General features: G+C 42.5%; 2 protein-coding genes across 2 annotated transcripts; both read left to right on the top strand.

The window, feature by feature from the left end:
* The first annotated feature begins 627 nt into the window (after positions 1-627).
* Positions 628-3,668, top strand: LOC103406389 (L-type lectin-domain containing receptor kinase S.4-like). The gene has a single exon (XM_008345377.3). It carries the CDS (start codon positions 1,295-1,297, stop codon positions 3,374-3,376), a length of 2,082 nt encoding a protein of 693 aa, XP_008343599.2. The 5' UTR covers positions 628-1,294; the 3' UTR covers positions 3,377-3,668.
* Positions 3,669-14,137: 10,469 nt separating this feature from the next.
* Positions 14,138-16,644, top strand: LOC103433913 (L-type lectin-domain containing receptor kinase S.4-like). The gene has a single exon (XM_008372210.4). The coding sequence runs from the start codon at positions 14,280-14,282 to the stop codon at positions 16,281-16,283; it is 2,004 nt and encodes a 667-aa protein (XP_008370432.3). The 5' UTR covers positions 14,138-14,279; the 3' UTR covers positions 16,284-16,644.
* The last annotated feature ends 1,143 nt before the right edge of the window (positions 16,645-17,787 follow it).

The following is a 17,787-nucleotide window of genomic DNA, read 5'->3' as shown; positions in this document are numbered from 1 at the left end:
GATCTTTTTTTCATCACGGGGTTGGAAGACATTTTGGATATGTAAAATTTTGTGATAGGACAAAGTTGAAAACTTAGGAATGTTCAGAATAGTAATGTGCTAGCTGAAATTACGAATAGTGGTGTCAGTGATTAGAGTTCATAATGTTATGGGGAGGGAATTTGCACCCGTAGCGAATTTGTCATGGTTGATAATCACTGATCTTTTATTGTGTTGTTGCTTGATTCAAAGATACACACTTTTTTCAAAAAGGTTTTGTTTTTCTTTCTAATATGTACTCAAGTGTGGAAGTAATAAGTTTCTAGTTGCTGAAGAAGGCATGCATTTGGTTGCTTGAACTTTGTGTGTTAAATTTATTTGTAATATGTATTTTAAAAATGGTTTGCTATGAAACGATTATGAGGTTGCTTGTGTTCGATGTCAGGGCCTGTTGCTGAGGACATGTTCCATTGCCCAGCAACGAGGACATAGGCATGGTGACTTTGAGAACAAGCACTAGAACAGGTGATGGTATTTCAAGAACAAGACTTTGTGGCTGCTGAACAATTCAGCAGCCGCTCCTGCTTATACTCAATCTCGTACGGATACGTGTTCAAGTTTTGATTTTTAATCAACACGTGAACGCGTGTTCACACAGAATTGGGTATAAGCAGAAGTGGTTGTTAAACACGTGTCTAAGTTTGAACACTTGTTCATACGAAATTTGGTATGAGCAGGAGTGGCTGCTGAATTATTCAGCAGCCAAGTGAATTCCGTATTTCAATAGCGTTTGGAGTTTTAGTCTGCGGTGGTCTAGTTTAGTCATCCAACAACTTTTCAATTTTTCTATCTATTTGATTCTGGCACGTGACAACATTGTTGCTCTTTGACTGGGAAAGACATCGGAAGACGTTGTTTTTTGTTTTGGTAGGTGGTGATGATTAAGTCTTTGTCCAATTAACTCTTACTCCTTGGATTTTCATCGACTTGTATGATACTCGTCTTGTTAAACCACTTAACAGTAAGAGTATGTGTTGAAACACTCTTGATGCCGAGCTCACATAAGTTGAAGGCATTTAAGTCTTCTGAAGTTTTTTATTATTATTATGTTTTTAGAGATTTTGAAGTGGTTTTTTTTTTTTTAAGAACGATATTATATAAAAAAATAGTTAGATTAAACCTGATAATAAACTCTTAATAATATGGTATAAATTTATTTTTGAAAATATTCGAAACCAAGAACTTCCAGAAACTGCTTAACTGCCAGCGCAGTTAATATGCTGAACTCCATTGCCAAAGACTAAACCTACTTCCTATGGCATACCAAATGTTCATTCTTTACTGGGTTTTCCTCCTCTTCCTGCCAAACCCAGCAAAACCCCAGCTCGACCAAGAGCTCTACTTCAACGACTTCCATGACGTCGCCTACAGCAGCAACATGAGCTTAAACGGCGTCGCAGCAATCATGGTCAACGGCATGCTCAAGCTCACAGACAACACTCCCAGAGTCCTCGGCCACGCCTTCTACTCCGCCCCAGTCCGATTCAAAAACTCCACCGACGGCAAAGCCTTTTCCTTCTCCACCTCCTTCGTCTTCACCATCGTCCCGGAGTACCCAAAGCTCGGCGGCCACGGCCTTGCCTTCATAATCTCGCCGTCGAAATCGCTCCCGGGATCCCTCCCCAGCCAGTACCTCGGCATCCTCAACGCCACCGTCGTCGGCAACTTCTCCAACCACATCTTTGCCGTCGAATTCGACACAGTCCAGGACTTCGAATTCGGGGACATCAACGACAACCATGTCGGAATCGATATCAACAGCCTGGCTTCCAACAAATCGACCCCAGCCGGGTTTTTCACCGGTGGAAATTCGACGAAGGAGAACCTCAAGCTCAAGAGTGGGCTGCCGATCCAGGCCTGGGTCGACTACGATTCGGTGAAAAATCAAGTCACTGTCATGCTTTCACCCGATTCGATCAAACCCAGATCCCCTATTTTAACATTCGATGTCGATCTTTCTCCAATTTTGGAAGATTTTATGTACGTTGGATTCTCTGCTTCGACCGGGTTGCTCGCCAGCTCCCACTACGTCTCCGGTTGGAGCTTTAAGATGAACGGAGAAGCCAAATCTCTGGATTTAGAAGCTCTGCCTAAACTTCCCGGCCCGAAAAAGAAGCATTCATCAGCGTTGATCGTTGGCGTTTCTCTTTCTGTTCTTGTTTTCTTTATCTTGGCCGCCGGATTGGGCTTCTACATTGTTCACAGGATCAAGAACGCCGAGGTGATCGAGCCGTGGGAGCTCGACATTGGGCCTCATAGATTCAGATACAATGAGCTGAAGCAGGCCACCAGAGGGTTCAGGGATAAAGAGTTGATCGGGTTTGGTGGATTTGGTAAGGTTTACAAGGGGACACTGCCGAATTCGGAAACCCAAGTGGCGGTTAAGCGAATTTCGCACGAGTCGAGGCAGGGTCTGCAGGAATTCGTGTCGGAAATCGCCACCATTGGCCGTCTCAGGCACAGGAATTTAGTGCAGTTGTTGGGGTGGTGTCGCCGGCGTGGAGATTTGTTGCTTGTGTATGATTTTATGGCTAATGGGAGCTTGGATAAATATTTATTTGAGAAGCCAAAAGCAATTTTGAGCTGGGAACAGAGGTTCAAGATAGCTCAAAATGTAGCTTCTGGCTTATTGTATTTGCACGAAGGTTGGGAGCAGACTGTGATTCATAGGGACGTAAAAGCAGGAAACGTGCTTTTGGATTCTGAGATGAATGGAAGGCTTGGAGATTTCGGTCTTGCTAAATTGTATGAGCATGGAACAAACCCTACAACAACTAGGGTTGTTGGGACACTGGGTTACCTCGCTCCCGAGTTTACTCGGACCGGAAAACCAACTCCGAGCTCGGATGTGTTTGCTCTTGGTGCTCTCCTGCTGGAGCTGGTGTGTGGGAGGAGACCCATCGAGCCAAAAGCCCTGCCGGAGGAGCTGATGTTGGTTGATTGGGTTTGGGAGAAGTGGAAGGCTGGTGCAATTCTTGAAGTTGTGGACCCCAGATTGGAGGATGAGTTTGATGATCTGGAGGCTGTGGTGGTGCTGAAGCTAGGGCTGATGTGCTCAAATAATTCCCCCAAGGCAAGACCCACAATGAGGCAGGTGGTGAGGTACTTGGAGGGTGAGGCAGCGCTGCCGGACGCAGTGGCGTCTCCCGGGGCTTATGATGGGAAGAAGGGTGTTGAGTTTGAGGATTATGTGCATTCTTATCCCACATCATCAGGTTTTGTGAAGGCAAGTGATTGGTCTTGTGATGATGCGGATGTTGATTTTGAAGGCGGTTCTGGCTCACCTCCCTTAGTATCGGGTAGTCATAGATGTGGTAGTGACAGGTACCCAAGCTAGCGGGGATTCTAGCATGTAATTGAGGATTTATCCGCCCTGTCTTTTATCTCTCACATCAAGTCAGAGATAGAAGCAGGGCGGAAAATTCCCAGCTACGCTCAAGTTTTTCCCATGTAGGAGTGACAGTCCCCTCTTTTTCCCTTTCGTATTTTGCTTGTTTGTTTTTCTTTTGTATGATTATAGTTGTGTTAGTATTTCTGCGTTGATGTATGTAAACTTGATTTTTGTGACGCACCTTGTTGGCTTGTAACTTGTAAATATATTCCTGTAAATGATGTTTCTTTGACCTGCATTTATATCTTCCTCTTTAACCTTTGAAATTCATTGTGTTTATACAAGTCTTCACATCATTGATTATATCTTACCTAACGTCGACGACGAGGTTCTGTATTCGATTCTCGTTTGAGGTTCTGTGTTAAATTGTAACTTCTCTCAATTTCAGTGGTATAAAATATATAAATAAATAAAAATAGAACATAAAAAACATGAGAAGAGCTTGCACGCTTAATGTCATGAAGCATTAGAACATATAAAACCAGTACAAATTCATCTCTTTATTTTTGAATACTTTTGCATAAAATCATCTGTGAAATCCAGGTCACTGGATGGGAACATATCAATCTTTCCAACAAGATTTAAATTGCTACAAACTATCTGCTCCTTCTAATTAATAAAGAAAGGGATCCTTGTGTCACGGGATGACTCTTTAAGCCTTCCGCCCGTGCGGCACTTAGACTTGAATACCTCGATGAACAAGCTAAGTAAGCCTTCGAAGCCTCGCTTCCCCGGATCGAATCACAAAGAAAGCTAAGATAGCTTGGAGAATGCTAAGATCACTTAGAAGATGGGAGAAAGGAAGCTTTGTATTGAAAGTTAAGAGAACTTTACAATTGCTTACAATTCTTGGATGGTTTGGCCAAATGGCCTTGCCTCCTATTTATAGGCCTAAGTCACCTCCTCAATGGAGGGTTCTAGAATCCTCTACTTACATCCAAAAATATCTAGCATAGTTCTAGATACAACTTGCCTAATCTAGATTATTCTAGGTGAGGCTTAAATATGTACACTTGTGTGGAATGTTCCGGAATGCCCTAGATTATCTTGAATGCTCCGCCACGTTCTTGATTTCTCCGGGACGTTCCAGAAGCTTCCATGAAGACATGGCTTCATGGGCTTAGATATATGATGTCTTGGGCATTTTCTTTGTTTTTAACACATGGCCCGTGACATCCTCCCCCACTTAAGCCGTCGACGTCCTCGTCGACTCTTGCCTCTCGAATGTCTGAATCAAGTCCTTATATTGCCATAAGGACGTCTCCTTCTCCCATGTTGCTTCGGAGTATGGTAGCCCTTTCCATTTGACAAAGTACTTCACATGCTTTGGTTGTCTTGGTCGCACCACGACACGCTTGGCTTCAATGCTCTCCACTTCTTTGTCAAATGCCTCCGTCATCAAAGGGGGTGCTCGATGAGACTCACCTCGGCTTGGCTCCTCATTGTCTGCATGATAAGGCTTTAAGTTGCTCACATGGAACACCGGGTGAAACTTGAGGCGGGGTGGGAGTTCCACAACATAAGCGGCTTTGCCAACCTTCTTGATGATAGGGAATGGTCCCTCATACTTCCGCAACAAGCTCTTGTGCAAGCCACGAGTACTCTTGTGCTGAGACGCATTGAGCTTCACAAAGACTTGGTCGCCGGTTTGGAACTCCACATTCCTTCGCTTACGATCCGCCCATTTCTTCATCTTCTTTGAAGCCTTCTCCAAGTGAGCTCGAGCAAGTTCGTGGGCTAATTGCCACTCCTTAGCGGTTTTGAAAGCGGCTGGACTATTCCCCGTGTAGCCAGTCACGACCGTGTTCGGGGTCAAGGGTTGTTGCCCTATAGCCAACTCGAACGGACTTTTCCCCGTCGACTCCGAACGTTGCAAGTTATAAGAGAATTGGGCAACATCAAGTAACTTAGCCCAATCTCGTTGATTGGCACTAACATAGTGCCGCAAATAAGTCTCCAACAATGCGTTAACCCGCTCCGTTTGTCCATCAGTTTGGGGATGAAAAGCTGTGGAGAAGTCTAACTTTGAGCCAAGTAGCTTGAAGAGCTCCTTCCAAAATCTACCCGTGAAGCGAGCATCTCGATCGCTGACTATGCTCCTCGGAACACCCCAATACTTCACCACGTGCTTTAGAAACAAGCGTGCAGCTACTTCGGCTGTGCACTCCACAGGTGCGGGTATGAAAGTGGCATACTTGGTGAATCTATCGACCACGACGAAGATAGATCCACATCCATCAGACTTGGGCAAATGTGTGATGAAATCCATGGTCAAACACTCCCATGGTCTTGATGGGGTGGGAAGTGGTTCCAACAGTCCTCCCGGTTGCCTTTGTTCCACTTTGTCTTGTTGGCACACAAGACAAGTCTTCACGTATGAATCTACATCATCCCGCATTTGTGGCCAATAATAAGCATCGCTTACCAAAGCCAACGTGCGGTGAGTACCAGGATGTCCTGCCCACATTGAGTCATGGCACTCCTTAAGGATTTCTTTCCTTAAGCTTCCCCACTTTGGGACGTAGATCCACTTGCCCTTGCTGTATAGCAAGCCGTCCTCAAGCCAAAACCTTCTTGTCTTCCCATCCTTGACAAACTCCACAATGTTCTTGGCTTGGACGTCATGTGACAAACCTTCTCGGACACGATCCAAGAGATGGCTTTGCGGCTTGAGTACCGTAGCCATTAACTCTACTCGTCTACTTAGAGCATCGGCCACCACGTTCTCCTTTCCTTGCTTGTACTCTAGCTTGTAATCAAACTCCGCTAAGAACTCTTGCCACCTTGCTTGCTTAGGTGTGAGCTTTTGTTGGGTTTGAAAGTAGCTAGTGGCAACGTTGTCCGTCTTGATGACGAATGGGGTACCAAGCAAGTAATGCCTCCAAACTCTAAGGCAATGGACGATGACGGTCATCTCCTTTTCATGGGTCGTGTACCTCTTCTCGGCATTGTTTAGCTTGCGACTTTCATAGGCTATCGGATGTCCCTCTTGCATCAACACTCCTCCTATGGCAAAGTCGGAAGCATCAGTGTGCAACTCGAATGGCTTACTAAGGTCGGGCAACCTTAGTACAGGCTCCTCCATTAGGGCCTTCTTCAACCTCTCAAAGGCCTCTTGACACCGGTCCGTCCATTCCCATGCCTTGTTTTTCTTAAGAAGGTCTGTTAAGGGTGCCGCTATAGCTGAATACCCTTTTATGAATCTCCGATAGTAGTTGGCTAGCCCCAGAAAGGATCGTAGTGTTGGTACCTTGGTCGGCGGTTCCCACTCTTGAATGGCCTTGATCTTGCCCTTTTCCATCATAAGTTTCCCCTCCTTTATCTTGTGGCCAAGAAATTCTACTTCTTTTGTGGCAAAGGAGCATTTCTCCTTCTTGACATAGAGTTCATGCTCCCGAAGGGTCTGGAACACTATGCGCAAGTGCTTGACATGCTCCTCCAATGTCTTGCTATAGACAACGATATCATCAATGTAAACCACGACAAACTTGTCAAGATAAGGATGGAATACCTTGTTCATCAATGTGCAAAATGTTGCGGGGGCATTGGTCAGACCAAATGGCATGACTTTATACTCGAACGCTCCATATCTGGTCACCATCGCCGTCTTCGATTCGTCTCCAGGGGCTATCCTCACTTGGTAGTATCCCGATCGAAGATCTAACTTTGTGAAGTACCTTGCTTCACCAAGTTGATCGAATAAGTCGGCGATCAACGGAAGTGGGTACTTGTTCTTGATGGTAATCTTGTTCAATGCTCTATAGTCGATGCACAACCTTAGGCTACCTTCTTTCTTGCGTTGGAACAGGACGGGTGCACCATATGGGGACTTGGAGGGTTGGATGTAGCCAGCATCAAGTAGCTCGTTGAGTTGCTTCCTCAATTCCTCCAACTCGGGTGGCGACATCCTATAAGGTGATTTGGAGGGAGGCTTAGCACCAGGCTCCAACTCAATCGCATGGTCGACCTCTCTCCTTGGTGGTAACTTCTTTGGCAGTTCCTTAGGCATCACGTCCGCAAACTCCACAAGGACGTCTTCCACTTGTTTCGGCAAAGGCCCGTACTTCTCCTCCCCTTCATTCAACATTAGGGTTGCAAGAAATGTGGCCTCGCCTTTCTTCCAAGACTTGGCAAATTGAATTGCCGACAAGTGTTGGGTGCACTTCTTGGCTTGCCTTTCCAATGGCACTAGGCAAGGTTGTCTTCCATCGGCCAGGATACAGAAAATATTGTAGAAGGGAATGGGAAAGGCTCGTACCTTGTCCATGAACTCTAACCCAATGACTACGCCATAGTCGTCCATCTTGACTATAGTGAAGTCGATCTCTCCCTTCCATGCGCCAATGTCTACTTGTACATTGCGCGCAACTCCAACAATAGGGGTGGCAGCGGAATTTACCGTCTTCACGCTACCAGGCTCCTTTGTGACTCGGAGGCCAAGCCTTGTTGCTTCCTCCGACGTCATGAAGTTGTGTGTTGCTCCCGTGTCCACCAACACACGCGTCGTCTTGTCACCAGTCTTGACGTCGACGAACAATGATCCTCCCCCAACTTGAGCCTTAGGTTGTGGGAGGGTTGTCTGGATGGCATTCAGTAGACGGATGCATCCCATCGTTGCATCGTTACTCTCTTCGGCCTTGTCCTCCTTGAAGGTCATGGCCTTAAGGGCCTTCTTTTGTGGGCAATCTCGCATCATGTGAGGGCCGTCGCATAGGTAACAAGTGGGTTGCCAAGACTTACCTTTGCCTTTGTCATGCTTATCGGCTTTCTTCTCCTTCGGTTTGCTTGTCTCGGCCTTGTCCTTCGGCTTATGTTCTCCCCCACTTCTCTCATGGTTACCCTTCTTCCCCGTGGACTTGGAATCACCTTGGTGGCTTGATTTAAACTCAATCAAGGATTCGGCAGCGGCAATGGCATCAGACAATGTTTGCACGTGTCTCCTTTGTAGTTCGAGTTTTGCCCAATTTTGCAGTCCACTCATGAAGTACATGAGCTTGTCTTCCTCTAACATGTTGGGCACCTCGAATAACAAGCTCACGAAGGCGTTGACATAGTCTTTGACGCTCCCCGTTTGCTTGAGCCACCTTAGTTTCTCCTTGGCTTCGTACTTGGCATTTTGGGGATAGAAGTGCAACATAAGATCTTTCTTAAATTCATCCCAAGTGGTGAGAGAGAACGTACCTTGCTCAATTTCCATGCTCCGACGACGCCACCACATAAGGGCATTGTCAGCTAAGAACATGGTTGCCGTTGAGATTTTGGACTCGTCATCTTCAAGCTTCAGGTACTTGAAGTATCGCTCTACGTTCCACACGAATGTGTCGAGCTCCTTTGCTTCCCTCTTCCCATTATAGGATTTGGGTTTAAAGGAGTCGATTACCTTGGAGTCCAACGACTTGATTTCCCTCGACCCTTGCACGAATTGCTTCACGACTGCTTCTTTACAAAACGCCACATCTCCCTTGAGTTCCCTTGTGTCCTTTATCTCTTCTTGAAGCGCCACAAACCTTGCCTCTATGTTGTCAAGGTGAACCTGGACTTCCCTCCGCATCTTGTCTGCCATGGTGTTGAGAGCGCCAAGGAGCTCATCTCGTAGCCCTTCCACCAAGCCACGCAGTTCATCCTTACCATTGTCCACTATGGTTTGGATTTCCTCCTTGTCGACAACGTCCTCATCAAGTCGAGTATCGAACTCGAGTATGGTTCGTTCCATCTTCTCGAGTCGCTCTTCCATGGTCTCCATCGATGCTTGCAAGTCCTTTAACTTTGGCTTGCTCTTGGCAACGTCTTGGACCTCGACAGCACGCTCCCTTAGCTCGGAGACTCCGGACACCGTCTCTCCACTTGACATATCTTACTTTCCTTCAAGTGATTCACGAACTAGGCTCTGATACCAGCTGTCACGGGATGACTCTTTAAGCCTTCCGCCCGTGCGGCACTTAGACTTGAATACCTCGATGAACAAGCTAAGTAAGCCTTCGAAGCCTCGCTTCCCCGGATCGAATCACAAAGAAAGCTAAGATAGCTTGGAGAATGCTAAGATCACTTAGAAGATGGGAGAAAGGAAGCTTTGTATTGAAAGTTAAGAGAACTTTACAATTGCTTACAATTCTTGGATGGTTTGGCCAAATGGCCTTGCCTCCTATTTATAGGCCTAAGTCACCTCCTCAATGGAGGGTTCTAGAATCCTCTACTTACATCCAAAAATATCTAGCATAGTTCTAGATACAACTTGCCTAATCTAGATTATTCTAGGTGAGGCTTAAATATGTACACTTGTGTGGAATGTTCCGGAATGCCCTAGATTATCTTGAATGCTCCGCCACGTTCTTGATTTCTCCGGGACGTTCCAGAAGCTTCCATGAAGACATGGCTTCATGGGCTTAGATATATGATGTCTTGGGCATTTTCTTTGTTTTTAACACATGGCCCGTGACACTTGGATCATCGTTCTTAGGATTATAGTTTCTTGCAGGTAACCTGACCACCCGCCTGCGTCAGCTGTCGAGAGGTCAACAAATGTGATACTCTAACATGCGCAGGAGCGGATTTGTCTACAACTAGACTTTATAATTTCTTACACGATTTGTTAACTCAACACAAAAATGACATGAAAATAACGGGTTTTGAGTCAACACAGCAACTAATAGTCGTTATCGGGCCGCCTATTTAGAACTCGTTAATGACGGGTTTACACGCGAGTAACCTGTGGGTAACCCATTTCGATTCGTTAAAAAAATTATTTTGATGATTATAAAGTTAAGGTATTAACAAAAAACTTACTATGAAATACAATAGCATAGAAGTTTTTATCATTTATAGTCAAAATTTAACCCCCTAAATTCATAAATGTCAGTTTTTACATTATCTTTCAAATATAGCCAAAAAAATCTGATCAAATTAACATAAATACCCTCAAAATTTAACCCCCTAAATTCATCTGTTTGAATTATTAAGTAATCATTGTCTAATAGTAAGGAAAGATCTGGTATGTTTTTATTTTTTCTTTGATTCTTTTGACGAGGTCAATATCTTCATGATTGAATTTGATATTTCCTGTACTACCAGTTTTCTTATATAAGCTACTAACATGATATTCCGTCCCTATTTTTATAATTTTATGAATTTTAAATAAGTGAATTGATAAAAATGCTCTAGAGACGAGAATGTTAACTTTTATTGACCATCAGTTCGTGACGTGTACAAGACGGTACGAACGTATAGGAGTAAACGGAATCGAAATCGGATTTACGATAAAAAATTTATGTAACTACAAATCTAAAAAGTACTTTTGTTAAAAAAATAGCTATTTATTATTTTATATATTTCTCATAATTATTATATCATTATTTTAATATTATTTTGTTTTTAAATTATTATTTTAATAATAATAATTTATTATTTTAACCATAGCCTCTCGCACCTCGCCGGCGAGCCACGTCACCATCACCCCCAGCTTGTCCCATCTCTCTATTTCCGAGCCCAGGACCCAAACTCGAACAACCTCCAGACCTCGCATCGGAGACTAAATGAAATGGAGAACTCCAGTGAAGGTGAGCCTCGAAACTAACCTAAACCTTCTTGGACCACGTTTTAGAGTAGATTAGGGTAATTTTGAGATGCTTTGGTGACATTTTGAAGCAGGAATCAAGGCGGGGGAAAGTTGACCAATTTCCGGCGAGAAACCAGGTGGCTTCGTGCCGTTTTCCGGCCAATATCGGCCATGGAAGGATCCCCTGTTGGTATATTTCTTTTCCTCTCCTTTTGAGCTTCAAATTGGTATATTACACTGCTAGTTTTAGTTGAGTTTCTAAGCGAGGTGAAGCCTGGAAAATTTCCTGGCCAAGTGTCCCCAGACTTCGGCGGTTGGCCGGAGAAGAACAGAGAAAAAAAATGAAAAAAAAGAAGAAAAAAAAGAGGGGGGGGGCCTTAAGCCCAAAAAGCCCGGCCCATATTCTTTTGGTCCAAAACTTTGGCCAACCGGCCCAATTCCAAAATGGGCCTGAAACATTTCAGAATATTCTTGGAATATTCTTTGGAATATTCCTGGTGTTGACATTTTTCGGAATTTCTCGGAAAACCCTCCTTGGCTAATTTCAAAGTCCCGAGTGCATTTTTGACATTCATTTAGTGAAATTATAAAGTTTTAACGTAGTTGACCACCGGGGGCTTCTCGGTTGACTTTTAGGGTTGACCGTTGACTTTTTACAAAATTTGTCGAGGACCCTCCTTCGCGCATTTAGACGCCCCGATTTCAAATCCTCCATCCGTTTTTTGAAATTCGACCTTTTTAAGATAGTTCCTTTATTAGCCGTACTTTGTACGAAAATGTGTAATTACATTAGTACGTTATATTTACCTAAATGATTTCATTTCTAGGCGAAACGCTTCGCAAAGACTCTCGATGCTACAAGGCGGGTTCGACTCAACGACATGATCTGTGAGTGGGTCTTTTATTTGATATATATATATATATATATATATATATATATATATATATGTATGTATGTATTTATATGTATATATCTATTGGTTAGTTTCCATATATACAATTAATAGTAAATTCTCAACGTGATTGCCATGATTAACAGAGCCGGCCTTGAGATTTCAGGGGCCTTATGCGAAAGTGAATTGGAGGCCCTAAAATGTACTAAGAATTTAATTTTTTTTATTTTTTTGTTCAAAATAATAATTTTAGTTTTCAATTGAGCTTCTATAAATTCTAATAGCACAAACAAATTTAACAAATCAACAAGTAGAAATGTGGGGTATTGTTTTTCCTTAACTATTTAGAGGGTTAGGGTTCGAATTTTCATGTTATTATGTGGAATTTTTATATTATTTTGTGGAAACTTATGCATTTAATAAAAATATAAACTGAAAAAATGATGGAGATGAACTCATCTCCTAGGCTGATGTAAAGAAGCAATAATTCCACTTGCGCTAAGACTCAAGTTTGTGACTTACTACTATATATATGTATATGCATGCAAAATTGAAAAATCAAGGGCCTTGTGCGGTAGCACCACTTGCACCCTCTCAGCGCCGGCCCTGATGATTAAACTTACGTTTATAAGAAATGCCTTATTGTTGGGAAATGATGAAATAATCCTATGGGATGCACATATAAGCTTACTATAAGAGGATGCCTTAATTATATTTATGGTCATGAATAGTAAGATATTGACTAGAATTGTTGAATGGTTGTGGCATGATTATAAATTATAATTATGTTATTTGCTCATCGTTTGCTACACCGGTGTTGGTACTCACCCAGGTCAGGGCCAATCTTTCACGTGTATGTGCACATTGCACCGTACACTCACTTTGGATCCATTGTAGGTGTCAGTCCTGTCGTGCATGTTGCAATAGGTAACTCAAACTCGTATGTGCTCGCATAGCGCTAGGCTTCACGTGATTGTAGTACTAGAGCGTATATCATTGTTACGCCTAGTCCTATTCATGTCAGAATACCTCTACATGAACTCGTGTGTCAGCATGTGTCGATGAGCACCCGATATGATATGTTTGCTTATGCGAGATTATGTGATATTGGTTGTTATATGTTCATTTACACAACATTGCGACTTGTGGCAATCTTGTGATTTTGCAGGCTACAGTAGGTATTTTCTTACTACACGTAGTATGTATATTTTGGAAACAATACTTATTTTATGGCGAGGGGTTATAACGTTTTCAAAAAGTTATGGATAATGATCCTGTACGGATAAGTTATATCGGATCCCCATGATCAAAACATCCTAACCGTTAGTAACAAATCGTGTATAAAAAGTCAATCCCTCTCTTCATTTTAGTACCACTATTCATTTGTGTCTTATGTTTATATCTCCCCGCACCCCCTACACCTGGTCGTCATGCGTCGATCCTGACGAATGTCGGGATCAGGGCATAACATCTGAATTCTCCATTTTTGAACAAACACAAAAGATCAAACAGGTTTTAGATTATGGTTGTAATTTGGTTTTATTATGAGGATACTTAGGTTTGTTATAGGTGGTTTTCTGATATTATAAAAATTGACATTTGTGAAATTAGAGTATAAAATTTTGGCTATAAATGATAAAAACTCTAGTAGTAGTGTATATATTGTGTATTAAATATATATTATTGTATTATTAATTTATTATTATTCTAAATAAGTAAAAAATTAAGTTTTATTTATTTTTATTATGAGAGTTTCTTATTATCATTGCTAGAATAATTTTACTTGTATAGTTGTCCAAAATTCAAATCAAGTAGTATAGTATTTGTATAGGCAAAAAGACAGACTTTCAATTTTAGAGTCAACACTTAACAACGATTTTCATTATCTCTTATACAATTGTACTTATAAATATTGTATCCTCTTAAAAGTGAGATTAAAATATTATAAAACACATTAAAAAACAAAAATATCAAAGTAATTGAAAAATACCAAACACATTAAAAAACAAAAATATCAAAGTAATTGAAAAATACCAAACACATTAACAAATTCATAATAATTAAAACCATTTTGTATTATGATTGACGATGTTAGGTGGCAACTCACCATTAGGTCCTCCAACACAAATTTCAAATCTCCGTCCTCGACTTCACACAAGTGGCGCGAACCAATGACCCGCCCACAATTGCCGTTAATATGCGTCACGAACAAAACGAAAAACTGCAGACCAACCGACTCTTTATTCCGCAAGCAAACCCAATTGACCCATCCACATTTGCCGTCACGAGCAAAACGAAAAACTGTCCTATCTAAATACTGTTATTATTGGTAAAAAATGGACACTGAAAACTCCAGTGCCATCTGCTTAACAAAAACCCAGCAAAGACTCGAGCTTTACTTCCTATGGCATTCCAAAGATTCATACTTTGCTGGGTTTTCCTCCTCCTTCTCCCAAACCCAGCAAAAACCCAGCTCGACCAAGAGCTCTACTTCAAGGGCTTCAATGGTGTCGCCAACAGCAGCAACATGAGCTTAAACGGCGTCGCGTCAATCGAGCCCAACGGCATGCTAAAGCTCACAAACGACACTCTCAGAGTCCTCGGCCACGCCTTCTACTCCGCCCCAGTTCGATTCAAAAACTCCACCGACGGCAAAGCATTTTCCTTCTCCACCTCCTTCGTCTTCACCATCGTCCCTGAGTACCCAAAGCTCGGCGGCCACGGCCTTGCCTTCATAATCTCGCCGTCGAAATCGCTCCCGGGATCCCTCCCCAGCCAGTACCTCGGCATCCTCAACGCCACCGTCGTCGGCAACTTCTCCAACCACATCTTCGCCGTCGAATTCGACACCGTCCAGAGCTTGGAATTCGGGGACATCAACGACAACCATGTCGGAATCGATATCAACAGCCTGGCCTCCAACAAATCGACCCCGGCCGCGTTTTTCACCGGTGAAAATTCGACGAAAGAGGACCTCAATCTCAAGAGTGGGCTGCCGATCCAGGCCTGGGTCGATTACGATTCGGTGAAAAATCAAGTCACTGTCATGCTTTCGCCCGATTCGATCAAACCCAGATCCCCGATTTTAACATTCGATGTCGATCTTTCTCCAATTTTGGAAGATTTTATGTACATTGGGTTCTCTGCTTCGACCGGGTTGCTCGCCAGCTCCCACTACGTCTCCGGTTGGAGCTTTAAGATGAACGGAGAAGCCAAGTCTCTGAATTTAGAAGCTTTGCCTAAACTTCCCCGCCCGATAAAGAAGCAATCGTCAGCGTGGATCATTGGCGTTTCTGTTTCCGTTCTTGTTTTTATTATTTTGGCCGTCGGATTGGGGTTCTACATTGTTCAGAGGATCAAGAACGCTGAGGTGATCGAGCCGTGGGAGCTCGACACTGGGCCCCATATATTCAGATACAGCGAGCTCAAGCAGGCCACCAGAGGGTTCAGGGATAAAGAGGTGATCGGGTTTGGTGGATCTGGTAAGGTTTACAGAGGGACATTGCCGAATTCAGAAACCCAAGTGGCGGTTAAGCGAATTTCGAACGAGTCGAGGCAGGGTCTGCAGGAATTCGTGTCGGAAATTGCTACCATTGGCCGTCTCAGGCACAGGAATTTAGTGCAGTTGTTGGGGTGGTGTCGCCGGCGTGGAGATTTATTGCTTGTGTATGATTTTATGCCTAATGGGAGCTTAGATAAGTACTTATTTGAGAAGCCAAAAGCAATTTTGAGCTGGGAACAGAGGTTCAAGATAGCTCAAAATGTAGCTTCTGGCTTATTGTATTTACATGAAAGTTGGGAGCAGACTGTGATTCATAGGGACATAAAAACAGGAAACGTGCTTTTGGATTCTGAGATGAATGGAAGGCTTGGAGATTTCGGTCTTGCTAAATTGTATGAGCATGGAGCAAACCCTACAACAACTAGGGTTGTTGGGACACTGGGTTACCTAGCTCCCGAGTTGACTCGGACCGGAAAACCAACTCCGAGTTCGGATGTGTTTGCTCTTGGTGCTCTCCTGCTGGAGCTGGTGTGTGGGAGGAGACCCATTGAACGAAAAGCCCTGCCGGAGGAGCTGATATTGGTTGATTGGGTTTGGGAGAAGTGGAAGGCTGGTGCAATTCTTGAAGTTGTGGACCCCAGATTGGGGGCTGAGTTTGATGATCTGGAGGCTGTGGTGGTGCTGAAGCTAGGGCTGATGTGCTCAAATAATACCCCCAAGGCAAGGCCCACAATGAGGCAGGTGGTGAGGTACTTGGAGGGTGAGGCAGCGCTGCCGGACGCAGTGGCGTCTCCCGGGGCTTATGATGGGAAGAAGGGTGGTGAGTTTGAGGATTATGTGCATTCTTATCCCACATCATCAGGTTTTGAGAAGGCAAGTGCTTGGTCTTGTGATGATGCGGATTGATTTTGAAGCGGTTCTCGCTCACCTCCCTGAATAACTGGTAGTCGTAGATGTGGTAGCGACAGGTACCCAAGCTAGCGGGGATTATAGCGTGTAATGGGGGATTTATCCACCCTGACTCTATCTCCCACATAAGTCAGAGATAGAGGCAGAGCGGAAAATTCCCAGTTACGCTCAAGTTTTTCCTATGTAGGAGTGACAATCCCCTCTTTTTCCCTTTTGTATTTTGCTTGTTTCCTTTTCTTTTGTATGATTATAGTTGTGTTCGTATTTCTGTGTTGATGTACGTAAACTTGATTTTTGTGACACCTTGTTGGATTGTAACTTGTAAATATTTCGGTAAATGATGTTTCTTTGACCTGTATTTATATCTTCCTCTTTCATCTTTGAAATTCTTTGTTTTTATACAAGTCTTTACATCATTGATTATATTTTGCTTGACGTAGACGATGAGGTTTTGTATTCGATTCTCGTTTGAGGTTCTGTGTTAGATTGCAACTTCCCTCAATTTCAATGGTATAAAATTTCTTATATATAAAGCCAGAGCCCTAATTTGGGGTCATCGCTTCAACAAAAAGATGAGGACAAAATTGCCCCTCAACCAAAAAAATTCTAAAGCAGCTCAATATAATATATCAAATAATGCAGAGGTAATTTGGTCATCATAAAATATAATATAAATATGAGTAGAGAGAGAAGAATAAAAAGATGGAATGATGAGTGAAAGTTGATGTGCCCACGTGAAGGGGAAAGAAAATATAATAAAAAATGAAAATCATGAATATTGTGTTCGAAACATCTTAAGAGGCGTGTAGTGCCAGTGATAAATTAGTTTTTTTTTTTATTAGTACCTAACAATAGGCTAACAATAATTTGATTCATCATACGTTGTGAATAGTGATTTTGGTGTTATCAAGCCGTTCAAAACATCTTAAGAGAAGTGTAATGCCGATTATAAAAAAAAATCTTTCCCATGCTAATAATAATGTGATTAAATTAGTTATCAAATGATTATTGATAGGATTTTTACCACTTGCGTAAAAAGGGTTAAAAACAACTAAAATATTTGCAAGAGAAACAAGGTTATTGTTGTATAACTTGCAAGAGAAATAAGGTTATTGTAGTATAATTGGCTCAAGCAAAGTCGTTCTCCATAGGGATTAATTTAAATAAATTAACGCAAAATCAAATCTCAACTAATTATTTAGAATAAAGTTTTGGAAAATGATGATTTAATGACCTAAATTAAGAAAAACGAATTTAATTAAAAAGGTTAACTAAAATCTGCAATTTTTAAAGAAGGAAAAAAAAACAATTTTTAGAATTCAAAGTAAGAAGGTACTAGGGTTCCACCATCCTCTTAACAATCCTACGTAGATTTACTAATTACTTATGAATTATCCATGCAACTTTGAAGGTTAGGTTTTCCTAATGCATATTCTACTCGTGGTATTCAAGTTAGAACGTATATCAAACATGCAATCTATCTGTAGTATTCAGATCAAAT

The sequence above is a fragment of the Malus domestica genome, chromosome 01, assembly GCF_042453785.1.
Source record: "Malus domestica chromosome 01, GDT2T_hap1".
NCBI classification, from domain to species: Eukaryota; Viridiplantae; Streptophyta; class Magnoliopsida; order Rosales; family Rosaceae; genus Malus; species Malus domestica.
The sequence above is the reverse complement of the archived record's forward strand: the minus strand, read 5'-3'. Positions and strand labels throughout refer to the sequence as shown.

What these genes read in the sequence shown, in the direction of transcription:
- LOC103406389 (XM_008345377.3), top strand. Translation starts at nt 1,295, where the DNA reads ATGGCATACCAAATGTTCATTCTTTACTGGGTTTTCCTCCTCTTCCTG.
- LOC103433913 (XM_008372210.4), top strand. Translation starts at nt 14,280, where the DNA reads ATGGCATTCCAAAGATTCATACTTTGCTGGGTTTTCCTCCTCCTTCTC.